This window comes from Gallus gallus, chromosome 1, assembly GCF_016699485.2.
Source record: "Gallus gallus isolate bGalGal1 chromosome 1, bGalGal1.mat.broiler.GRCg7b, whole genome shotgun sequence".
Classification (NCBI taxonomy): domain Eukaryota; kingdom Metazoa; phylum Chordata; class Aves; order Galliformes; family Phasianidae; genus Gallus; species Gallus gallus.
This window is the reverse complement of record NC_052532.1, coordinates 109361496-109387689: the sequence shown is the minus strand read 5'-3', so window position 1 is coordinate 109387689 and position 26194 is coordinate 109361496. Positions and strand designations below refer to the sequence as shown.

Here is a 26194-nt window from a genome sequence, read left to right as displayed (position 1 = left end):
TGAAGCAGACAGGTTGCTGGCAGTAAGAATCATAGCAGGTGCATCCTGTCAGGCTTGCAGAGCATTGACACATCCCTGATTATTTGCTGCTCTCAGAGCCCCATGCGGTAGGCATGACAAATTTGCAACGATGGACAAGGATCTCTCATGAAGGAGTGAAGCAGTCACTGTTCTCCTTAACAGTTTTCCTTAGATCTAGCAGTACTCACTGACAAGTCCTGAATTTAGCACTAAAAGAGTTTTCAGCTTTTTCATGCTTTAATCCTTTTATTTCTTCCTGTCTTCTGTGCTCATCCTGCGTAATCTACACATGCTCATACTTTCTTTAGGGCCTGGATTGTACATTCTTTGATGATACACGTGAGCTGGCTGCAGCTCTACATGCAAGCTGCATAGTCTGGGAGGCACAGTGATATAGACAAGGGTGTGTGCAGTAATGCCCTGGTGCCTTTGAGTGCCTTCTCCAATGCATGTACGTTGGGGTCAGGATATGTCTTCACAATCAAGGTGAGAGGAGTGTACTGGGGGCATGCTCGACAAGTATGATACCTTCTTCCAAGGCATGAAAAATGGGGAGGGGTTTTCTTCTAAGACCTGCAGCTGTCTCATGATGTAGACATCCATGATATGTTGCTCCAAGTTCCCCTCAGAATCATGTAGTCATACAACCATTAAGGTTGGAAAAGACCACTAAGACCATCTAGTCCCACTGTTAACCCATCTCCACCATGCACATTAACTATGTCACTCAGTGCCACATCCTCACAGATATTGAGCACCTCTAGGGATGGTGACTCCACCACCTCCCTGGGCGGCCTGTGCCACTGCCTCACCACTCTTACTGAGAGGTTTTTCCTAATAGTGAAATTGAATCTCCCTTGATTTAACTTGAGTCCATTCCCTTTCATCCTATTGCTGTTACCAGAGAGAAGAGGCCAGCCCCACCTCTCCACAACCTCCTTTCAGGTGGTTGTAGAGAGCAATGAGGTCTCCCCTGAACCTCCTCTTTTCCAGACTGAGCAATCCCAGCTCCCTCAGCCGCTCCCCATCAGACTTGTGCTCCAGACCCTTCACAGCTTTGTTGTCCTTCTCTGAGCACACTCCAGAGCCTCAAGGCATTTCTTGTAGTGAGGGGCCCAAAAGTGAACACAACACTTGAGGTGTGGCCTCACCAGAGCTGAGTACAGGGGGACGATCACCTCCCTGCTCCTGCCAGCTACACTATTTCTGATACAAGACAGGATGCTGTTGCCCTTATTGGCCACCTGGGCACACTGGTGGCTGGTGTTCAGCTGAACATTGACCTTTTCCTCTGTGCAGCTTTCCAGCTACTCTGCCCCAAGCCTGTAGCGTTGCAATGGATTGTTGTGACCAAAGTGCAAGACCTGGCATTTGGACATGCTGAAGCTCATACAGTTGGCCCCAGCCTATGCAGATCCCTCTGCAGAGCCTTCCTACCTGCAGGCAGATCAACACTTCCACCCAACAAATGGAAGTATTTCTTGTTGGCTTCACCTCATCTAAAATAGACATGTAAAACAAGGGCAGATGAGTCCTGTTTCAGGGATGCTCGTTTTTCTGTCCTAACTACAAATGCCCTCATACCCATCGCAGCACTGAGCAGCAAATACAGCTGCATCTTCAGGAATAGACAGAGCTGTGGTCTCACAGGGAGAGCCCCCTCCTTGGGGACAGCCTTACCAGGTGGCAGGAGCTGTACCCCACAGATTTAGGCACCATGCAGTAGGAGAGAAGGAAAAGGATATTTTTCTTATACGCTAACTAGGATTTGAAAACCAAAGCAACAGGCTGCCCAGGGCAGTAGTCATGGCAGCAAGCCTGTCAGTCTTAAATAAGCATTTGAACAAGGCTCTCAGATATAACATCTGATTTTTGAATGGTCCTGTGTGGACCCAGCAGTTGGACTAGATGTCCTTATGGGTCCCTTCTAACCCGAAATATTCTGTGATTCTATCATTCAGGTTCTTCTATGCAATGCTCAATGCTAAGTGAATCCTCTGATAGCTGACACTCTGCAGCCATCAATTTCCAGAGACAAGAGAAATGATTAGACAAGTGAAATGACCTTAGTAATAGTTAAGGGAAATGACACTTGGAATATCAGACTTTTTAATTAGCTGAGAGCTAATATTTAATTACATTTTTGATTTATAGGGTGTTTTTTACTCAGATAATTTGGCCACGCTCACAAAATTATATCTTTTTAATAGTAATTTACTTTAGCTGCTGACTCAGTAAAAATCTCCGTAAGAAGTATCAATAAAGACTGAGAATCCATACTGTTGTGTGAGGCTTCTGTATGCAAGAATAGAAAACAAATTAACATTTTGAACATACTTGATGTACAGTTAACCTTTTAATCAGCAGAACAGGATGTGTAGTGGTGCAGTGAGATGAATTAAAGTTTAGGAGCTGCTGTCAATACCAAACCACAGTGACAACACCACAGTAGCAGTGTCTAAGTCTAACAAATGCATCAGCCCCCTGAGACTGCGAGCAATTCCTTCATCTGCTGCCAGTGTGCCACTCTGAACCAATCCAGAGCATACAAAAGAAAGAGGGGTGAATGGGGGAAACAAATCAAAACCTTTTTATTTAAACGTTTTCTTGGGTTTCAGGGCCATGCTTTATACTGGTAGTTAGACACTCGAAGAGACAGGCAGGATCACACTGAGGTTCCCACAGACATTTTCATCCCTTGCTTCTGTGACTGTAATCCTACTATGAGTAACACGTGCTGGAAAAGAAGACACTTGAGTGGCTTTGAGACAGGACTAAAGTGCATTACGAAGGCCGTTAAAAGGGGAGTCAGCTTCCAGGCTGCCCTGCCGCTGAGACTGAACCAATCTTTTAGGAATTTTTGAAGTTTTTAGTGCAAATGGTTCTTGGAGCAGCTGGTGTGGGTACAGGGAGCACCATCTACTGGGTACTGTTGCACAGTGCAGCACCTCGATTTGGTATCTTCATTAATAGTTTTCTGTCCGTGTCTAATCAATGTATTTACAAGATATTTAGAAGCTCAGAGGTAGTGTTATGTGCATCCAGTCTCAAAACAAACAAAAACAAAACAAACAAACAGAAAAAAAAAACAACCAATGAACCAACCAACCAAAAATCTTTTTTATGAAGCTAGAAGTATAAGAAAGGGAATAACTGTGACAGGATCACATGCCTTCAGTGATTCACTAGAACAACTGGAAGTGAACCACAGAAAACTAGACTGGACTTGGTTTAAGTGACCTCAGTGGTCACAAAGGCAACACACTGATCCCATTACAGAACCAAGTCTTCCTAAAGGAACCCTGACTCTCTCTTCTCGAGTCCTATCTAACCTTCACTCATGTTGATGCTAGCACAGGATCATGAGGCGCTTAGAAAAGGACATTTTCGAGCAAGCAGTGAAAGCTTTCATTTCTCTGGTCTCAAGCATCTATTATTGCATCATGTTCTAGCACAATTTCTCTTATATCTGATCATGTGAAGTTCATGTCTCCACAGCCAGCAAGAGGCAAACTTCTAGCTGGGGGCATGAGGCAGCTGACTGGATGTGAGCTGGCCACATTCCAGCCTCTCACTGCAAGCTTTCTAACCACAAGCTGAGCATAGCCTATTATTTCTTAAATGTTTGAAAGCTGAGTCCTTCAAGAACTAATTAACACTTGGAAATAAACAACAGACAGACATGTTTAGACAGTAAAAATGTTTAAGCACAACTTCTGTTTAAGCAGCAGCACTGTTTGACTCTGTTTATGAAGTAGAAACCATGTTTCCAACAGGCAGATGCACCAGTTTGATCCAGTCAGTGGTAGCTAAACAGATTATCAGTTTGGGTCTCCAGAATGTGATGATCTGGGACAACTGAATTCTTAAAAGAGTAAGTATCACAGAATGGTTTGGGTTGGAAAGGACCTCACAGCCCACACCGCCCCAGCCCCGTGCCATGGGCAGGGCTGCCCCTCACCAGCTCAGGCTGCCCAGGGCCCCATCCAACATGGCCTTGAGTGCCTCCAGGGATGGGGCACCACAACTTCTCTGGGCAGCTGTGCCAGCGCCTCACCACCCTCTGGGGAAAGAATTTCCCCCTGACATTTATCCTAAATCTTCCCTATTTATTTTACAGCTTTGTCCTATCACTATCACACTCTTAGACGCTCCCTTCAAGATCTTGAAGACCTCTGTCCTGTCTCTCTGGATCCTTCTCTTCTCCAAGCTAAACAAGCCCAGCTTCCTGAGCCTGTTTTCACGGAGAAGTGTTCCAGCCTTCTAATCATCTTAATGACCTTCCTCTGACCCCACTCCAACAGCCTTGCATCCTTCTTGTGCTGAGGGCCCCAGGCCTGGACACAAGCGATGGGAATCCGTTTGGATTATCAATTGGAATATTTCTGTTGCTAGATTATTTTCACATTTTTACATTTTAAAACAAATGTCAGCAAGTTCTGCAAGTTCTTACTACAACATCAGTCATAAGGATTAGGCACGATCCTAAAGCCTTGGCTTTGATCACAACATACAAAATGGAAATGGCAGATTACGTGACTAGCACTTAGAAGGTAGCTAAAATTTGAACAGTGGAGACTAATACCACCGAACATAGAATGAGGCTCACAAAATAGATAGCTTGTCTTTTAACTTCAAGCTGTTGGAGTTGGAATGCTGGGTTAGGTGGGCCTTGTCTTCTAAGCCAACATGGCAAATCTTAAACAGCAGGCTGAAATATTTCTCGATTCTTATACTACTGGCACTCATGGGAATAATATCAAGTCATGAGCCTCTTTAAAGGCCAAAAGGCAAATGCTGCCAGAAGAAGAAACATCCAGACCTTGTAATTGTTGGAAAATAACACAGAATCTCAACATTTGTGGTAAACTTTCTGTGATACTCTCATTCGAATACTGCTCTAAAGACTTCAGAGGATATACCTTGCAGAGGTTAACCTGAGTAAAATATGCATTATCTACACTTCCTCTATTTCTACACATAGGAACAAAAAAAAAAAAAAAAAAAAAAAAAAGGTGTGAAACATTAAGATATGGTTGGTGTGTGTTGGGTCAGTGTTCTACTTTCAGACTAACACATGCTTCATGCTGTCCTACAGAACAGTCTCACTTAGTGCTTAGTTTATTACCTTCCATATTTAGGAACTTCAGTATCATACCTCTATTTTTTACTGTTTTGTAGAGAACATCCTTTGACTGGAAATGCTGTTAGTACCACTGAGGAGATGGCCCAGAGCCTTCTGCAGAGTTTCTTTGTTTGACAGCATCTTTCTCTCCTCCTATGTGATAGACCTTACAGCAGGTTAGACAAGAGTCTCACCCTGGAGATATCAACAAAAGCCAGCTATCTAGGTAACTTTGGTTATCTTACCCTCAGCCATCTCTGTCCCACATTCTGGCCCCACATTTCAGAGCAGAGAATGTACACAAGCCAGTCTGACTGCCACTTGAAAATGAGGAAGAAATACCCTGGGGAAGGGAGTTCTCTGACTCTTATTTTCAGAGAATTCTGTGTCTAGATGCCACAACATGGTAGTATAGGGTATTTTTGGAATATGAAAAAAATGCTACATCCAGTAGATCTAACTTTTCATGTTTAGTCTAGTTCAAACAAATTGTGCTGCTCTGAAATCATATACTGGACCAAGGTAGCTTTGTTGTTGGTGGAGGGGGCCATCTTCCCCTTGTGCACCTTGAAGAGACTCCACTTTACACAGCAGAAATAACAGATGCCTTCAGAATACAAAATTGTAAAAATAGAAATTTTATTTGTAAAACTTTTGGGAAAAAAGTCATTTAAAATACCATATTTCTTCAGAGATAAAGGCATTTTACAGGGACTATTCTCAGAATTCCATAGTACAGCCCTGCTGTACATGGTCTTTAGTTCAACATTATTTGCAAGGACATTAGAAAGCTTTATTAACAATAAGATATTGCTGTTCAAAGTAGACCCCTCAGAAAGAATGAAGAAGTATTAACATAAGCAAAAGAGCTCATTGGTATTTTCAACACAGCTCACCAGAGAACTTATATTTACTGACAGAATGCACTGTTAAATGTTATTTTCCCACTCAGGGAAAGTAAAAGCAAAAATCAGCAGTATTTAAAACATACAAGAAATAATTTTAATAAATATTAATCACACTAAGGTGTTCACACAACCAGCACAGGCCATTGGCCTCACACCAACGCTGCTCCTAAGCCCACGGCAGAGATCATGGCTGGCTGTGGTTTCCACTGGGATGATATTACAACCTGAACTAAAGCAGCCTACGTGTGTTGAGGCCAGCACCTAGACAGCTCCACCTTTCTGCTTACCCAGGTCCTTGGTAAGATTCATCCAGGAGCTGTAGGAAAGGATATATAAAACCTGACTGCGCAGAAGCTCTTTCAGTGCTGATGTCCTGTAACATGCCACGATTCTGGACACTTCCTTACTCTAACCCTTGCTAATTAACCGTAATGTAATCAGCAAAGATCCAGGGTCTTAGAACATCACAAGGTATTCAGTGCTTCAGTACTTCAGCGCTGAGCATTGGCATACAGACAAAATACACAGACACAGGGAAAACTGCTTTGAGATTAAATAAATAACTCCTACTGAAAATATGTACAGAAATATACTGCCTTTTATTATTTGTTCAGCACTTTCCAAGGAGAAAAATACACCACAGGAGAAGCAGACAGTAACCTCACTGGGACTGCAGCTAAGAGTGGTGAAAATAAATAAAGGCTGTTTCTTTCCATTTCCCTAGAACACAGGGTATGTGCAAAGCCATGGGATCCACTGGGCTGCTTTCAGCAGACTCTGCTTTGGGATTATCAGGAGCAAGACAAAACAGCATTACATGACACACTCTTGCCCAGCCTTCTTTGACAGGCATAAATTAAAATGACAAATTACTTTAGTCCAGATGAAGTTTTGTATCCCTTCTCCCATCCTCTAGTAACGTATCAAGCTATACAACTACTGATTTCCTATTAAATGACATTTCTATCTAGCATGCTATCCATTTGTCACATGAAGGCATTTGTTTTTTCACAGCCCAAGAGTTAAGGAATCAAGTCTTGAATTCAGAAGCCTTCAGATAATTTTCCTGTTCTACCAGAGACATCTGTGGCAAGTCCATATTGCCCAGATTTATCTTACTTTCCTCCAGGCTCTAAATCATGTTGCATATGCTAAAAGATGGACTGTCCTGGGCCCATTTTACAGTTACTGGAGAGAAAAAGACATCTTCATATGGTGATAAAAATCTCACGTTAGGTGAATCACCCTTGGCATAAAGCTCAACTCTGGGCTCAGATTTGTAGTCAAGTGTCCTGCCTATAACAGGACCTATAGTACGAAGATCAGTTTGCTGTGTCATCTAAACGTAAGAGAGTACTAAGCAGTTAGAATTCTGTCTCTCTTTATGGTCAGTGGCTAGGAGTCATTGCAATGTCTACAGTTGGTAGTCTGAACAGGAGTTTCTCAGTGCCTCAGTCTTCCCCATCTACTATGAGGAAAATTCCCAATTCCTCACCCAAGAGTAATGCCAAAGGATATTTCATTAGAAAATAATTCATGAGCTCAGCAAAAGACAGTGGGAAGGAGAAGGTCAGGTTCTCTTAGGTTAACATAAATGATTAACAAAGACAAAAGGATTTTAAGGCAAATATATTAATTTTCCCCTGTACCCAACATACGTAAGTCAAAATGATGGCTTACATTACAAGTGCTTGCAGACAAAATTTCCCTGAAGTCCTGTAGGTTCAACCAGGTATTTACCTGATCTTTTCTTCTTCCAAATATAAACCAATATTAGCAGAAAAAGTAGCACTAATGCAACTCCAAATAAAACTCCAAGGACAATCACTGCCACTTTCCAGGAAGAACTTCTTGCAGTTGATGACTCAGTAGACAGAGCTGGAAATTTAAAGCACATTTTAGAGATATTAGTTAGAAATGATTAAAAAAGTAGAAGTAGGAAAGTTGGAGCCCCAGGTGACAGCTGCATTTTATTTTTGGACAGCTTTGAAACATTTGAATAATGTAAAAATGTTTTTGTTTGAAATAGAGCTTTCTTAAGTGGGAAATTTTATGGACCCATCTCCCTCTGAAGGTTCTTGAGATCTGTTGGTGACACCTGTCATCAACAGATCTGAGGTTTTGTTTGGTGGAAAATGTCTGGAAGTCTCTGAAAGAAGAGAACTCCAGTTTGCACCTCCAAGGTGTGAAAAACTGGTGTAAAAAATGAAGTGTACATAACTTAACCCTCAGTCATTATACTTTCACAAGCAACTTTGTAAAATTATTTGGCACCTAGACTGCCAGTCCATGGATTGCTCCAGATGAAGGCAGTGAGAGGGCTGTATCGTGTGTAAACATATCTCATCTCTGTAGTAAAAATGCACTTAGTAACAGTGGAATGGCACATAGACTAAAAGATTGTGCTAGCCAGCCTTTTATAAAAAATAGCCTTTTATAAAAAACTAGGTCTAAGAGGGTGTCTATGTTGCATGAAACCCCCTCAGCTCATAGCAGCTCAATGCAAAAAGTGCTTTACCAATATCGTGAGCATGACAGATACCATATTTTGGATGGATATCCTTCTGCACAATTTCTACTTCCCCTCTCTGCCTCTCAGCAGCTCTGCAGTACTTTGTGTTGCTAAATCTACACTGCAGCTAACCAGGAAAGCAGGTGCCAAAGGTTTTTGAGAGTTGTCCATCAGACAAGAAGAACCCTTCTAGCACATCTGTACCACAGAGTGGTATCGAGTGTTATAGGTGCCACTACAGAAGAAATATAGATTCTCCTCATCCCCTTTTTCACAAAAGGCACATGTCTTTCAGGATCTGTGTGGAGCATGTAAAAATGGCTACACACTGCCTAGCCCTCCTTCTCTGTGAAGATAATCCATTCTTATGGAAATGGCTAAGCTACTTAAAGTAGATCTGTAATCTACATGATAGTTGGAATATGCTTTCTGTTTAAAATAGATATGCAAATCTCTTAAAAATAAGTTAATTTATCTGCTTTTGTACATAGTAGAAGATCTGATCCCCTAATCCCCACATCATCACAGAAAAGATGTTTTTAACATTACTTACATTGTACTGTTACTTCAGTTTGATCACCAAACTTGCTTTTTAATATTTGGCTTAGATATTCCTGCACAATATCTACATCAACAGGCTCTTGTTTTTGCAGTACAGAAATAAAATCAACAATCACACTCCCAGGTCTGAATCCAAGCACCATAATATCAAAATGATCATCTTTCAATTTGATGCGCATTTCTGTAACAATCTGTAGAAACAGAAATTTTTGTCCCATTGTGTCAGTCAACTGAGATAGAGCGGGAATTATTGCTTCACAATATTTACTTTCTGAATTCCTTCTCCTTTCAGTGTTGTCTCTTTGGAATAACAAACAGAATAATGACAGTCATTTTTTGTCAAGACCAGTAAAATACTTATGGAAGGAGAGTTCTGGAGCAGAATGCAGTCTGCAATTGAAAATATGAAATCAGACTTTGACTTTCAAAGCAGTAATCTGTTTAGTTAACCAGTTTCATTGGAATTCATTGGAAAATTTATTTCATTGGAATTAGTTGTCCTTCTCCATAAGCTACAAACCCAACGGCAAAAAAAAAAAAAAAAAAAACCAGGTACTTAGAACTATGCATAAGGTTTCTAAAATTATTGTTAGCTGCCCTAGTTGTATTTTTTTTTTTAAACAACTCAACCTTGAGCATGATGGTCATGCACACGGTACCAGGGTAGAACTTGCTGTTAGAAATTTTACCCTACTCTAAATTACTACCCAACTAGTTGTCTACCTCTATTCTTCTCCTTGGAATGACCCCCCATCTCAGACTACACATCCCTACAAAGTACACTAAGATTTCTGTCCAGAGACACCAATCACGTTTTCCTTTTGCCCACTGTGAGGAGAGGTTTAGAAAGGAAACCTGGACTATGCAAATGAAAGTGTTAAAAAAAAATAAGAACTATAATTACAGTGTGGTATCACCGTGGAATTTAAAATAGATAGTTCAATATTCAAATTGTATTAAAAAAAAAAAAAAAGCAACATTGAAACTGACAACATGTTCAGTCATGATAGTACAATTTCTTTGGTTTTGCCAAATTTTAAAGAAAAGTGTAGAAATAATAAGACTGTGCAATATGCCAGGATAAGTGAAAGTTTATTAAAAGGCAACAAAGAGATTTTTCTTTCATTCAGTCAGGTTAGCAGAAGCCTGTTAAATTGACTGAAGTCAATTCTCTACCCATGAATTGAAGACACTAAAATTAATAAGACAGAATCACTTCTGAATTGGTGTTGTGAGAACTAAATAATTACTGTTTATGGAACCCATAGGGATTCTTAGGTAAAAAGTTTGATAATCACACTAAAAATATTTTTCTCTATTAGTTACACAAAAGCAGTCTGTTCCAATCTTAGAACAGTGGTACTTTTCCAGTGGATTCACATATACCAGGATTCCTGGGTGGTGTGTGAATTCACTAGTCCTTTTCTTTAACATTCCCTTAAAGATGGCTAAGAAGCAGTCTGCTGCTTCTGCATGTCAGCTTTACTAGAGTCATCACCATCTCTAAACTTCCTCTTTCCCTCTTCAGTTTCTCCTTGATACGGTCTCCTCATTCTCTCCTCCAGTCCACCAGCCACTACTCGGAAGAAAATTCACAATGATCTGGGCTAACAGTACCCACTGGTAAAGGTCCCATTTCCTAGTGTGTGTTGAACTGCTTTGTTTTTCCTTCTCCACAGGCACATGTTTAGTGCAGCAGAGGAAAATTAAGGACATGGGAAGATCCTTGTGCTTGTAAAAAAGAATTCTAAATCATCTTTCACTAAATACTGCACATTTGAAGACTAGGTAGGTAATGTACCCCTCCTCACCAGATGACATCATTTGTCTCCTTTGGTCAATACAGTTCTTGTTGAGCAAGTGATTCATATGCTAGTTTATCAAGGAGGGATCATCTTTTTCTCCTATCACAAATCTTGATTTAACAAAGAATATAAGTGACCAGCATTGCTAATTTCAAAAATTTTCTAAGCTTACTTATGGTGACAAATAAGACTACAGCAACTTACTTCTGTTTTGATACTTTCAGACATTGCTTTGTAGCTTTCAGTATTAGTGTCATAAAGGGAACTGTTAAATGTCTGGTTTTTTAACAAAGCTCTGCAGACAAAGGATTGGTAGTCTGAAAAAAAAAAAAAGAAAAGAAAACATTAGGTGAATCCTGGGACACCACTTTACAATTGCTATAGGGACTTTGTTTTCTCATGTTATCAGTTTGTAATGCTAATAGAAACAGGAACTAATCAAATAGAAAGACGTCTATCACACAAGTGTTTACTGGCTTCTGAACCTTCAGATTTGTCTTGTCTTCCTCTTCAAATTTGTCTGCCATCACAATCCTCACAATTTGTCAGTAATTCCTACATTATTCAGAGAACATCCACTCCCTAATTCAACAGTCATTCTCCCATTGATCTCAGCAAAAATAAGATCAGCGTATTAGATCCTGCAAAACACTGAGTATGCTTCAGTCCTCATGAGTAGGTGGATAAGCCCTAAGCTAAAAGAAGTACACTTCACACAGAAAAGTCCTGTCTAAAAATAGAGATTCAGGCTGACATTAAGTCAGTTTCCTTACCAAAGAAATGTGAACTTAACATGCTATGTGAATTGGCATAAGAAGGCAGATGACAACACACTCATGATAGATACTATATTGTGAAATTATACCCTACAGTCATGAACAAATAAAGAATAAAATTATATAAAACTTACTTGAGCATATAATATATTTTAAGTCCGGACAACCACGATTCTGTGATAGGCAAAAATCAGTCCTGTTGAAACAGGAAATGGGATCTGCAAAATAAATAACAAAATCAAGAGAATTGCCTTTGTGCATGGGTGATTATTGCTGAGAATTTAGAACTGCAGATTATGAAAATGGAGTGTATCAAAAAAGAGGCAGGTGGTAGATTTGTAGGGGAAGTGCATAAAAGGGAACTCCACATTTAACTACTAGAATAATAGTCCTAGGAGGGTGTTGAAAGTAGTCATAAAATCCACTAGAGAATCAAAAAGACAGTTGCAACAAAGAGAGTTATATAGAGAGGGCAAGAAATGATGGAAGAAAGTAAGAATTGCATAAAGTCAAATTAGATATTTCAAAGGATATTAAAAGAAATAATGAGAATTTATCTCAGGCACTGAGGAAATACGATAAAGTGCAATATAATTTTGTCAAAAATAAATTGTGCTAACATAACCTAATCCTTTGACAACCTGATTAAGATCTGTTCCAATCTTCTCCAATACAGTACCAAGTAATATTTTTTAGTGGAAAAAAACTGTGTCTAAACGGATTGGCTAATGGGAAGATGGAAGCAAGTAGCTTCAGAAGATGAAACCTTGCACTGAAGGGGTATGAAACTTGTGATGTTTCTTGAGAACCGCTGCAAGCATAGAACTTGTTTAGCATTTCCATTTTAAATCCTGCTGGAAAATATAGAACAAAATTTTCTAATGTCATAAAGTTAGCAAGTGTCATTAGCAGATGGAAGTATTGAGGTACTGTACAGAAAGAATTGAATGCAGCTAAGTCCAAAGTAAGAGCAGTAGGATTGCATTCCCTGAAAGCTGGAAAATATTCCCTGAAGGTTGGGAATTTGGGGATTAATAATAGAAAAATCTTCTCTAACCTGGGATTACAGGCACTGAAGAGAAAAGTGGCCCATTGCCTAAGCTGATCAAAGCTGTGATGCAGGTATGAAAAAAGCACGTGCATCTAATGCATTGTTCAATGCATTTCCAGCAGAGATGAGAATATTAATGATATTGTAAGCACGGTAGTACGACCTTGCCTGGATTATTGTGTGCAATCCTAGTTGTCCACATTCGGGCTTGTATTTTGAAGAAATTAAGAGTGATAGAGCCTTTCAAGGGAAAGAAGAGTTTGTCTTATGAAAGGAAAGTAAAAAGAATGACTTGTTTAGTCTAGCAAACAAAGGCTGAGAGGACTTTCCATAGAAAAGTTTGTAATTACATTAGGGGGTGGGAGCATAACATGGAGAAAGGAAGAGAGAAGAACTATTTAAGTTAGAGGACAATGCTGGCATGAAAGCAAATGGCTATGATTTGCCATGGAACTTTAGGCTGATGGTTTTGTAACGTTTTTGGAATGTAAGAGAATTACAGCCCTGAAATTGCTTTCCAGTTTTAATAATTAAGGAAATACACCTAATGCCTCTCAAGGCCTCTTTTTCCAGGTAACTAGCAATAGGACAAGGGCTAACAGACTCAAGTTGTGCCAAGGAAGGTTCAGGTTGGATGTTAGGAAAAATATCTTCCCAGAAGGAGTGGTGAGGCATTGGAATAGGCTGCCTGGGGAGATGGTGGAGTCACTATCACTGGAGGTGTTCAAGGACCACATAGATATGGAACTGAGAGAGGTGGTTAGTGGACATGGAGGGAGTGAGTTGATGGTTGGACTAGATGGCCTTAGTGGTCTTTTCCAGCCTTAATGGTTTTATGAGTCTAAGATAACTAATAAATGAGTTGATGAGAACCCTCTACAGTTTTTACCTATTGCCGTATAACTATACTTAACAGGTGACTTCTAAACCTTGTTAAGAGACAGCTATGGATTTCAGGCTCAACACTTCTGTAAGGGCACTAAACACCTTTTGTCTGGTCAAGGTAGGCAGAGAAGATTCTTCAATTAAAGCAAGTTCCTGTCTTCCTGCGACTTTTATTATTATTATTATTATTATTATTATTATTATTATTACTATTATTTAAACAGAGGTACACATGACATGATGACTATCAGTGCACATGCATCTCAGCTATGAATGTGCTTTTGAATACCCTGGAAGCCAAACTGTTGGATACAGATTATATGTACAGTCCCTAAGTATCCTGTAGGGAAGACAGCATCATTTGGGAGTCCCTGCACATAATGTGAAAAGTTCAGTCAAGCCAAGGGAAAGGATGTAAACATTCAGGACTTTCTAAATGATGCTTCCCAGGTGTACCTGAAATTTTGAGAGAAAAAAAAAATATAGCATACATTTAACTTTGTGATATAGTACAGTGATTCTATAAACAGTTTGTCTTAGCATCAGCAGCCTAAGATGAAACTGAAAAGATAACAATGATAATTAAGGACTGCCAGCATTCACAAAAGAATGTACAACCTAAACTTCGCATTACCAGAATATTTACTGACAAAATTGCAATCTAAATGTCTTGACTTTTGTACAGAATTATCTGGTTCATCAGAAATTTTGCAGAGTAAGCACTTAGTCTTGCAAACTCCTGTTTAATCCAAGCAATCCCATCTAAGGAGATGAGTCAGACAAATAAAGAAAACTTACAAGATTAGTAGTATTTGAAATCAAATCCAAATCACATTGCAAAAGAACATTCTGAGAGTATGTCCATTAAAAATAAATGACAGTACGATCAAGGAAATACCTGTTCGAACAGTCACTGAAGTCCTGCTATTCTCAGCACAAGATAATACTTCCACAGACACTGTGTATACGTGACCAGGAAGCAGATGTTTAAACATTATTGTTGTCTCACTCGTAGTAGTTTTGTTTATCTCTCGGATTCCATCCATGAGGAAGATGGTGTAGAGACTGCCTCTCTTGCTATCCTCTGAGGTCCAGCTGAGTTGTATTTTCTCCTCAGTCACATTCTCAATTTTAATGAGCACTGGCACTGCAAAGTGAAAATGATTCATGCAGCTGAGGGGGATTCCATTCATTTATGCAATTCTAAAAATGTAATATTTAACCAAATATTGAGAAATAAATCAACATAGAGTTGTGTGAGTTTTCTGAGGGTTAATTTCAGCTTTTTATCCCATTCTCACACAAAAGAAACTGTCAGCTCTAAAGAGGTAAAATATATGTAGGTCACTCCAAAAGTAATGCCTCCTATTTATTTCCATGCAAACTACAACACATACAAAGAGCACAATAATATAATTGATTGAGCAAATTCTCAGCTGCAAAATACTATTTTGCAACACAGTCACCACCATAAGCTGTGCATTTTTGCCAGCAACAAACAAGAACCGTCATGCCATGCTTCTGAACACCTGTACCAGTGGAGGTGACCCATTGTTGCTGTCACCACTGATGAAATGCACCACCCATCACTTCACTGTGTTCACATCCTGTTAGGTCTCCAGAAATGCTCAGCAAGCATCAGTGAATGCCAATGGGTGCCATTTTTTCCGCACAGAGGAATTCAGTGACACACCTTTGCTTCTTACACACTTTCATGTCACTCGCCATTTTGTCAGACTGCCCCTCTGCTGCCATCTGTTGCATGGCAGATGTGAGACGGAAGTGGAACAGAGTGTTGGCAGGAAAGTTCAACCTCTACTGCCATACCACCAACATCCACCTCTGATGTTGCGGGCCAACATAGTAAAACAGGAAGTGTTACTTTTGGAGTAGTCCTCATACTAGAAATGTACACTACTTGTGATTACTGTGATCATTATAGTGATCATGAGATGCTAGATTTCTCAATCCTTGTTGAACCATGGAGGGGAGTGAGCAGAACTGCCACATTGGACTTCCTGAGGGCAGACTTTAACTTCTTTAGGACCATGGTTGAGAGGGTCCCTTGAGAGGTAGTTTTGGAGGGTGTGGGAGCCCAGGAAGGCTGGGAATACTTTAAGGAAGTTACTTTAAAGATGCAGGAGCTGACCATCCCCAGGTCACAGAAGACGAGCCAATGGGCAAGGAGGCCGGGCTGGCTGAACAGAGACCTTTGGCTGGAACTCAAGAGCAAAATGAAAGTTTTTGGTCTTTGGAAGAGTGGGCAAGCTACTTATGATGATTACAGGTATGTAGTGAAGATGCGCAGGGAGAAAATTAGAAAAGCCAAAGCCCAGCTAGAACTGAACTTGGCCACTAAGGTAAAGGACAACAATAAATATTTCTATAAATACATCAACTGCAAGAGGAGGGCTAGGGAGAATCTCCATCCCTTGCTGGACGCCAAGGGCAACTTCATGACCAAGGATCAGGATAAGGCTGAGGTGCTTAATGCCTTCTTTGCCTCAGTCTTTAATAGTAAGACTTGTTATCCCCTGGGAACACAGCCTCCTGCGCTGGTAGATAGGGACAGGGAACAGAATAGACCCTGCATGATCCACGATGAGATGGTTTTAGACCCGCTCCAAAAGCTGGATGCTCACAAGTCCATGGGGTCAGACAGATTGCACCCTAGAGTGCTGATGGAGTTGGCAGATGTGGTTGCCAAGCCACTCTTCATCATCCTTCTGCAGTCCTGGCTAACTGGGAATATCCTGGTGGACTGGAGACTGGCAAATGTGATACCCCTCTTCAAAAAGGGCCAGAAAGGTGATCCTGGTAGCTACAGATCCATCAGTCTCACCTCGGTGCCAGGGAAGGTTATGGAATGGATAATCTCGGGAGCTATCATGGACCAGTTAAAGGTCGACCAGGGGATCAGGCCCAGTCAGCATGAGTTTTGAATGGTAGATCCTGTTTGACAAACCTGACTTCATTCTATGACCAGGTGACCCGCATAGTGGATGATGGTAAGGCTGTTGATGTGGTCTACCTGGACTTCAGTAAAGCCTTTGACACTGTCTCCCACAGCACAAAGAGTTGTGGTCAATAGAGTTAAAGCCAGTTGGCAGCCAGTCACCAGCGGTGTCCCCCAGGGCTCAGCACTGGGGCCGCTTCTATGTAACATCTTTATTAATGATCTTGATGAGGGGATCAAGTGCACGCTCAGTAAGTTTGCAGATGACACCAAGTTGGGAGAAAGTGTTGATCTGCCTGAGGGAGGAAAGGCACTACAGAGAGACCTGGATAGACTGGATCAATGGGCCAAGGTTAACTGTATGAGTTTCAATAGGGCCAAGAGTTGAGTCCTGCATTTTGGTCACAACAACCACAAGCAACCCTACAGGCTTGGGGAAGAGTGGCTGGAAAGCTGCCTGATAGGAAGGGACCTCAGTGTACTGATGGACAGTTGGCTGAATATGAGCCAGCAGTGTGCCCAGGTGTCCAAGAAGGAATGGTGTGGTGAACTGGACTAGGGAAGTCAACCTGCCCCTGTACTCGGCACTGGTGAGGCCTCACCTCGAGTACTGTGTTCAGTTTTGGGCACTTCAGTACAGAAAGGACATTGAGGTGCTGGAGCAGGTCCAAAGAAGGGCAACAAGGCTTGTGAAGGGCTTGGAGAATATGCCCTGCGAGGAGAGACTGAAGGAACTGGGGCTGTTCAGTCTGGGGAAAAGGAGGCTGAGGGGAGACCTTATTGCTGTCTTCCAATACCTGAAAGGTGATTGCAGCAAGAGTGGGGTTGGTCTCTTCTCACTGGTGACAGGTGCCAGAATGACAAGAAATGGCCTTAGTTACACCAGAGTAAGTTTAGGTTGGATATCAGGAAGAACTTCTTTACAGAAGGGGTTGTTAAGCCCTGGAATAGGCTCCCCAGGGAGGTGGTTGAGTCACCATCCCTGGATGTGTGTAAAATCCATTTGGATGTGGTGCTCAGGGACATGATTTAGCAGAGGGTTGTTACAGTTACGGTAGCTTGGTTAGGTTATGGTTGGACTCGATGATCTTTAAGGTCTTCTCCATACTGAGCAATTCTATGATTCTATGATTATTTGATGGCTCAGAAACATAAATGGATGTAATTTAGCTTGTTTCTAGTCTCTCTCATCACAGGCAAAGCAGCTGCTCTGATTGATGAGTGTACTGAGTTGGGCTGCTATCTGACTCATGTTGACATTTGATATCATCAGGAGAATGGATTACTAAAAATTTGCCAGGAAGCCCTAAGTTCAGAGCAGTAAGCAGGCATTTAATAATTGCGATTCATAATAACATTACAAAAATGGTCTATCACAGTGGTTTATCCTTGGAGGTAGGCATTTCTGTCCACGAGGAACCCCACGGTGTCCAGGGTGGCTTTACCAAGATGTAGAAACTTATTTGACTGATATTTCTATAATTAAATGTTTTCAATGGTTCTCTCAGGCTATTCTTTAAGAAGCTGTGTCTTGAAATTTTACTTCATAGCCAATATGACTGATGAACAAAACTATTATAGCTGATTTTAATAACTAATCTCAGAAAAAAAAAATTCTAGTATTCAATATTAAATATTTACTCACTGCAAGCTCCTGATGTAAATGTGGTAGCAAAAACAGAACTAGTTGTGATTCCTGTAGATCTACCCATTGCACCTTCTGGAGGGACTGTAGTTATCTGTTCTGTAAAATAAAAATTCAGAGGCTATATGCAAATTTTTAAAGCTGACAGACATAAAACAGTTTAAAGACATAAAACAGTTACGTGAAGGTGGATTCTGCTTTAGTCGGCAAACTCTCCCTGGAACCTGGGGACTGTTATCTGTGAATCCTTCACTGCATTGACAGGAATAAGTTGCTCCTTCAGCAGTACAGGTAGCATTTCGTGAGCAGTCATTAAATCCTGGCTGACAACTATTCCTTGCTGCAGCATGGTTAAACAAAATGGAAAAAGAAAAATATTTTAAATGAGCACTGAAGAAAGAAATAAACAGAATACTACTTGCAATTGCTTTGTGTCACTTAAATCCCATTTCACTGGATTCTACCATCAGTGAAAGGTAAACTACTAAATTGATGTATGAATTCATACCTTCTATAACAGTCCTTTTAAGATCAGCTTTCAGTACTGTACTCATGTTAAGGGCCTCCGTAAAAGCATCTGAAATCTCTGTCTTTGTTAAATTTTCTCCTCCATCCAACACAATGCTGAAGGATGCAATCACACTGCCATTGCTGAGGCTATTAATTACAATACGCATTTTTCCTTCCTCTATTAATTTCAGGATCATTGGTGGCAGGTGTTTTTTTATCTGCAAAGTAAAAAGTTTAAGTTATTATCTTTTTTTTGCCCTTCAACCCCAATAATTTTTATGGCAATAGGCTGCTCTAATTCATTCTGAAGCAGCTCTTATAGGAGGGGAGTACATGTATCAGCCAGCTAAAATTACTTTTAAATTATGGCTTCAGAGGACCACAGCATAAATGAGAAGTAAGGCCTCAATAAGTGCTGCTTTGTTTATAACCATCATATTTTTTCATAACCACACTTAAGAATATTCATACCTGGATCCTCATGCTTACTGACATCAAAAAGAGCACAAGAGAAAATAAATTTTGGGGTTAGAATTCCCGAGCAAAATACCTCCTCAATGAACTTAGCTTCAAATTTCTTAAATTCTGTACTTGATTTGTTCATATATTCAGGTACGAAGTCTTCACTGGTAATCCTTGTCATTCCATTGAAGACTTTAGCAGCTGTGGAGATATAAAAGACAGAATAACCAGCAAAAACAAAGTTACTGTTTAAAAATGGTTCTTCAGCTAAAATCCCCTAAGGGCAAGAGTAAACCAGAGGTGAACGTAGACAGGTTAACTCCCTGCACCTCAGTTGGCCAAAGAATAATGCATAAATACTTTGTGCCGCTCACTGACCACTGTATCCCTCCCCTTTTATTTGAATGTGTCATTGAGAGAAGGGGACAAGGTATTACATGAGAAAGGATATCATTGGGCTATGTGCCTTACATCAAGGCAACGTGAATACCATGAAGAGACCTGCCCTTGACCTCCACTGCATTGACTGCTCCTTCCAACATATTGCTCTATGTACCAGACACAGTTACTTCTAACATCACAGATCATGATATCCAATGGGAGGACAGAGAAGACTCCAGGTATTTCAGTAGTTCATATAACTACACTGGTAGATTTTACTACAATCATTTGTAAGCATTGGGCAGCTGCTTGCTGAAGAAGAAACTGGGATTTGCAAAGGGAGAAGTAGGAGCTGCAGGACACCAAGATTTCCTTAGTGTAGCCTACGTGGTTACAGGAAGGCTATGAGTTTAAACTTGCTGTCTGCCATGTAACTGGAAACTCAAAAGAGGGCACAAGTTGCGTGTGAAGAGCAGGGCAGGCTTGGAAACTGAAAAGAGTGGAGCTGTGAGAGATGGGCATGTTGAACACTGGTTCTAGTTCATCAAAATCTTAAATTTGGCAGAATGATAAGGGGAGGCTTTGGACCTTAGTTCCATGAAAAATGTGAAGGTTAGCTTTTAGTGTCTGGAGTTTTGGCCTCAGTTTTCCTATACATTCCAGTTTACAGTTTATTCATATCCAGGACAGTGCCCAATGAAACGGCCTTCACTGTCAGGCCATTTGTATGTTAGTGTGCTAATGAAAAAAACGGAAAGATTTCAAGGGAAATACCTGTCCGAACAATCATCGACGTACTGACATTCTTAGAGCAAGTTAAAACATCCACAGATATTTGGTATTCGTGATCAGAGAGCAGACCTTCAAATGTAGTGCTAGTTTCATTTAAGTTTCTGTTCTCCATTTCTCTAGATCCATCCCAGAGACGAACACGGTAAGGACTGTCTCTTCTGCCACCTTGTGGTTTCCAGTTGAACTGTATTGTTCTACTGGTCACATTCTCCAGCTGTATGGAGAGAGTAACCAGAGCTAAAAAAGAAAAAAAAAAAAAATCCCTGTAAGATATGTTGTTGCTACAGGTGTGTTCAAAACAGTAAAATACTAATACAAAACTCCTTACCTAAGGGAAAAAAAAAAATAAATCTCTGCACTGTTTTTGTAAAGGAGTGAAATTCCAAGTTCTACCTTACCACGCACATGGCTATCTCCGATTGAATCCGATGACAGCAATACAACAGTAAATAAGGGTAGCATGAAACCCTTTGTTTTAAAACAGAAAGGTTATTACTTCCCTCAAAAGTTGAAAATCATAAAAACAAAAGTGTCATTTATTCTAAAATTGTGAAGGAAAAAAAGGGCAGTATTATTTCTCTCTTTACCTTTACAAGAAAAAATAAGAAACATGCATGAAAGCAAAATCTATGAATAAGAGAAAAAAAAACTGATAAGCATTAAAAATAATATGAAAACAGCAAAAAAAAAAAAAACATACAAAAAATACAAACAAGAAAAGCACAAAGACATTTCTCTAGATTTATCCTGATGAGAAAATTCAAGTAAAGACATAAATTTTGTAAAATGAAAAAACTAACTAACTAAATAAATAATAGCAACAATTTCACATCCAGATAAAAAGAATCACAGAATCACAGAATGGCCTGGGTTACAAAGGACCATAATGATCATCGAGTTTATAACCCTCTGCAATGTGCAGGGTCGCCAACAACTACACCAGGCTGCCCAGAGCCACATCCAGCCTGGCTGTGAAGAAATCAGAGACAGAACATAAAAAGAAAATACATAAGGTATGATGGAAAAAACAATGAAAAAAAAAAAACTAAGTAAAAGAAAAAAAAATGAAATACGAGAGAGATAAAGACAACAAAAAAAAAATACTTTAAATCATGATAGAAATATCTGCATTAAACAAAATTAAACCACAATCCCACAATGATTAAAAAAAAAAAGAAAACACAAATGAACAACAACAACAACAAAAAAAACCCAAATGCTTAAATAAAATAACCAATAAAAAAAGCGTTTAAACAAAACAAAAAGTGCAATATCACTCACAGCAAAATCCAGGGGAAGGTGCATTAAGAGATGTGGATGAATGAAATTCTGAGAGAGTTAAAGGCCCCAGAGTTGTTGCAAAGAAAGATGACAACGAGCTAGGCGTCGAAGAACTGGAGCCAGAAATACCACTCAGCGTTGGAATGTTTGAGGAACGGCTGACAGGGCTCACAGATGTGGAAGCAGCACGGGTGACCTGGCTACTGCCAGATACCCCAGATGAGCTTACAGTCCCAGGAGGAAACGTGGGGTTGTACTCTGTCGGTGTTTGGCCGCGGTCCGTCATGTCCACAGACACAACAGTCAGAGATGTTGGAAACAGGAAAGATGATGACTGGTCCTGCAGGACAAATGTTGTGCCACTCAGATGTGTTGCTGTTGGAATCACACCCGTGCTAGCATGTGTGCTGGTACTACTCAAAGCAGAAAATGGAGGTGTAGAAGACAATGGGTTGTCCGTGGACAATGATGTGGATGAGAACTGAGCTATGGCCTGCACATGACTTAGTGATGTTGTGGGCTGCACAGTCCCAACACCCGCTGTACCAGCAGAGGACGGTGGACGAGATGAAGTTGCTGCCGTGGCGGGCTGGGATGCCTTGGTCAACCCAGCTTCAGTGATTTCTCTGCTGCTGCTTGGCGTGAAGCTGGATGGCACAGCTGAGGAGCTCACAGGCAAAGAGGAGTCACTGGCTGCTGTCGAGGTGGGCAGTGGAGAACCAGAGCCAGCACTCCCACTTGACATGGTGGGCTGCACAGTCTCAATACCCACTGTACCAGCAGAGGACGATGGACCAGATGATGTTGCTGCCGTGGCAGGCTGGGATGTCTTCGTCAACCTACCTTCAGAGATTTCACTGCTGCTGCTTGGCATGAAGCTGGATGTCACAGCTGAGGAGCTCACAGGCAAAGAGGAGTCACTGGCTGCTGTCGAGGTGGGCAGTGCAGACCCAGAGCCAGCACTCCCACTCGACGTGGTGGGCTGCACAGTCCTAACACCCACTGTACCAGCAGAGGACGGTGGACCAGATGAAGTGTCTACCGTGGAGGGCTGGGATGCCTTGGTCAACCCAGCTTCAGTGATTTCTCTGCTGCTGCTTGGCGTGAAGCTGGATGGCACAGCTGAGGAGCTCACAGGCAAAGAGGAGTCACTGGCTGCTGTCGAGCTGGGCAGTGCAGACCCAGAACCAGCACTCACACTCGACGTGGTGGGCTGCACAGTCCTAACACCTGCTGTACCAGCAGAGGACGGTGGACCAGATGATGTTGCTGCCGTGGCGAGCTGGGATGTCTTGGTCAACCTACCTTCAGAGATTTCACTGCTGCTGCTTGGCGTGAAGATGGACGGCACAACTGAGGAGCTCACAGGCAAAGAGGAGTTACTGGCTGCTGTCGAGATGGGCAGTGCAGACCCAGAGCCAGCACTCCCACTCGACATGGTGGGCTGCACAGTCCCAGTATCCACTGTACCAGCAGAGGACGGAGGACCAGATGATGTTGCTGCCGTGGCGGGCTGGGATGCCTTGGTAAACCTACCTTCAGAGATTTCACTGCTGCTGCTTGGCGTGAAGCTGGGTGTCACAGCTGAGGAGCTGAGAGGCAAAGAGGAGTCACTGGCTGCTGTCGAGCTGGGCAGTGGAGAATCAGAGCCAGCAGTTCCACTTGACCTGGTGGGCTGCACAGTCCCAACACCCGCTGTACCAGCAGAGGACGGTGGACCAGATGATGTTGCTGCCGTGGCGGGCTGGGATGTCTTGGTCAACCCAGCTTCAGTTATTTCTCTGCTGCTGCTTGGCGTGAAGCTGGATGGCACAGCTGAGGAGCCCACAGGCAAAGGGGAGTCACTGGCTGCTGTCGAGCTGGGCAGTGCAGACTTAGAGCCAGCACTCCCACTCGACGTTGTGGGATGCACAATCCCAACACTCGCTGTACCAGCAGAGGACGGTGGACCAGATGAAGTTGCCGCCGTGGCGGGCTGGGATGCCTTTGTCAACCCAGCTTCAGTGATTTCACTGCTGCTGCTTGGCGTGAAGCTGGATGGCACAGCTGAGGAGCTCACATGCAAGGAGTCACTGGCTGCTGTCGAGCTGGGCAGTGGAGTACCGGAGCCAGCACTCCCGCTCGACGTTGTAGGCTTCACAGTCCCAATACCCACTGTACCAGCAGAGGACGGTGGACCAGATGATGTTGCTGCCATGGCGGGCTGGGATGTCTTGGTCAACCCAGCTTCAGAGATATCTTTGCTGCTGCTTGGCGTGAAGCTGGATGGCACAGCTGAGGAGCTCACAGGCAAAGAGGAGTCACTGGCTGCTGTCGAGATGGGCAGTGCAGACCCAGAGCCAGCACTCCCGCTCGACGTGGTGGGCTGCACAGTCCCAACACCCGCTGTACCAGCAGAGGACGGTGGACCAGATGAAGTTGCCGCCGTGGCGGGCTGGGATGCCTTTGCCAACCCAGCTTCAGTGATTTCACTGCTGCTGCTTGGCGTGAAGCTGGATGGCACAGCTGAGGAGCTCACAGGCAAAGGGGAGTCACTGGCTGCTGTTGAGCTGGGCAGTGTAGACCCAGAGCCAGCACTCCCACTCGACGTGGTGGGATGCACAGTCCGAACACCCGACGTACCAGCAGAGGACGGTGGACCAGATGATGTTGCTGCCGTGGCGGGCTGGGATGCCTTTGTCAACCCAGCTTCAGTGATTTCACTGCTGCTGCTTGGCGTGAAGCTGGATGGCACAGCTGAGGAGCCCACAGGCAAAGAGGAGTCAATGGCTGCTGTCGATCTGGGCAGTGGAGAACCAGAGCCAGCACTCGCATTCGACGTGGTGGGCTGCACAGTCCAAATACCCGCTGTACCAGCAGAGGACGGTGGACCAGATGATGTTGCTGCCGTGGAGGGCTGGGATGTCTTGGTCAACCTACCTTCAGAGATTTCACTGCTGCTGCTTGGCGTGAAGCTGGACGGCACAGCTGAGGAGCTCACAGGCAAAGAGGAGTCACTGGCTGCTGTTGAGCTGGGCAGTGCAGACCCAGAGCCAGCACTCCCACTCGACGTGGTGGGCTGCACAGTCCCAACACCCGCTGTACCAGCAGAGGACGGTGGACCAGATGATGTTGCTGCCGTGGCGGGCTGGGATGTCTTGGTCAACCCAGCTTCAGTGATTTCACTGCTGCTGCTTGGCGTGAAGCTGGGTGTCACAGCTGAGGAGCTCACTAGCAAAGAGGAGTCACTGGCTGCTTTCGAGCTGGGCAGTGGAGAACCATATCCAGCAGTCCCACTCGACATTGTGGGCTGCACAGTCCCAACACCTGCTGTACCAGCAGAGGACGGTGGACCAGATGATGTTGCTGCCGTGGCGGGCTGGGATGTCTTGGTAAACCTACCTTCAGAGATTTCACTGCTGCTGCTTGGCGTGAAGCTGGGTGTCACAGCTGACGAGCTGAGAGGCAAAAAGGAGTCACTGGCTGATGTCGAGATGGGCAGTGCAGACCCAGAGCCAGCACTCCCACTCGACGTTGTGGGATGCACAATCCCAACACTCGCTGTACCAGCAGAGGACGGTGGACCAGATGAAGTTGCCGCCGTGGAGGGCTGGGATGCCTTTGTCAACCCAGCTTCAGTGATTTCACTGCTGCTGCTTGGCGTGAAGCTGGATGGCACAGCTGAGGAGCTCACAGGCAAATTGGAGTCACTGGTTGCTGTCGAGCTGGGCAGTGGAGAACCAGAGCCAGCACTCACACTCGACGTGGTGGGCTGCACAGTCCCAACACCCACTGTACCAGCAGAGGACGGTGGACCAGATGATGTTGCTGCCGTGGCGGGCTGGGATGTCTTGGTCAACCTACCTTCAGAGATTTCACTGCTGCTGCTTGGCGTGAAGCTGGATGGCACAGCTGAGGAGCCCACAGGTAAAGAGGAGTCACTGGCTCCTGTCGAGCTGGGCAGTGCAGACCCAGAGCCAGCACTCCCACTCGACGTGGTGGGATGCACAGTCCCAACACTCGCTGTACCAGCAGAGGACAGTGGACCAGATGATGTTGCTGCCGTGGCGGGCTGGGATGTCTTGGTCAACCCAGCTTCAGTGATTTCACTGCTGCTGCTTGGCGTGAAGCTGGATGGCACAGCTGAGGAGCTCACATGCAAAAAGGAGTCACTGGCTGCTGTCGAGATGGGCAGTGCAGACCCAGAGCCAGCACTCCCACTCGACGTTGTAGGCTTCACAGTCCCAATACCCACTGTACCAGCAGAGGACGATGGACCAGATGATGTTGCTGCCGTGGCGGGCTGGGATGTCTTGGTCAACCTACCTTCAGAGATTTCACTGCTGCTGCTTGGCGTGAAGCTGGACGGCACAGCTGAGGAGCTCACAGGCAAAGAGGAGTCACTGGCTGCTGTTGAGGTGGGCAGTGCAGACCCAGAGCCAGCACTCCCACTCGACGTGGTGGGCTGCAAAGTCCCAACACTTGCTGTACCAGCAGAGGACGATGGACCAGATGATGTTGCTGCCGTGGCAAGCTGGGATGTC

General features: G+C 43.2%; 1 protein-coding gene and 1 long non-coding RNA gene across 2 annotated transcripts; both read right to left on the bottom strand.

Moving 5' to 3' along the window:
- Positions 1 to 6632: 6632 nt before the first annotated feature.
- LOC121107544 lies at positions 6633 to 9312 on the bottom strand. Its single transcript, XR_005841799.2, has 2 exons — positions 9120 to 9312; positions 6633 to 7932 (listed from the first exon to the last, which is right to left on the bottom strand). It is a non-coding gene; the product is annotated as an uncharacterized LOC121107544 (long non-coding RNA).
- Positions 9313 to 10792: 1480 nt separating this feature from the next.
- On the bottom strand, positions 10793 to 19372 carry LOC112530909. The gene is made up of 7 exons (XM_046905858.1): positions 19306 to 19372; positions 18754 to 18973; positions 18427 to 18585; positions 18246 to 18344; positions 14543 to 14791; positions 11843 to 11926; positions 10793 to 11249 (listed from the first exon to the last, which is right to left on the bottom strand). Exons 1-7 carry the CDS (start codon positions 19357 to 19359, stop codon positions 11101 to 11103), a joined length of 1014 nt encoding a protein of 337 aa, XP_046761814.1. The 5' UTR covers positions 19360 to 19372; the 3' UTR covers positions 10793 to 11100.
- Positions 19373 to 26194: the final 6822 nt, after the last annotated feature.

Excerpts from the sequence above, each read along its gene's own strand:
- LOC112530909 (XM_046905858.1), bottom strand. The coding sequence starts at position 19,359 with ATGAACAAATCAAGTACAGAATTTAAGAAATTTGAAGCTAAGTTCATT. Across the intron at positions 18,345-18,426 it reads AAAGCAGAATCCACCTTCAC|AACAGATAACTACAGTCCCT; the intron begins GTAACTGTTTTA and ends TTTATTTTACAG. Across the intron at positions 11,250-11,842 it reads AAAATATATTATATGCTCAA|ACTACCAATCCTTTGTCTGC; the intron begins GTAAGTTTTATA and ends TTTTTTTTTCAG.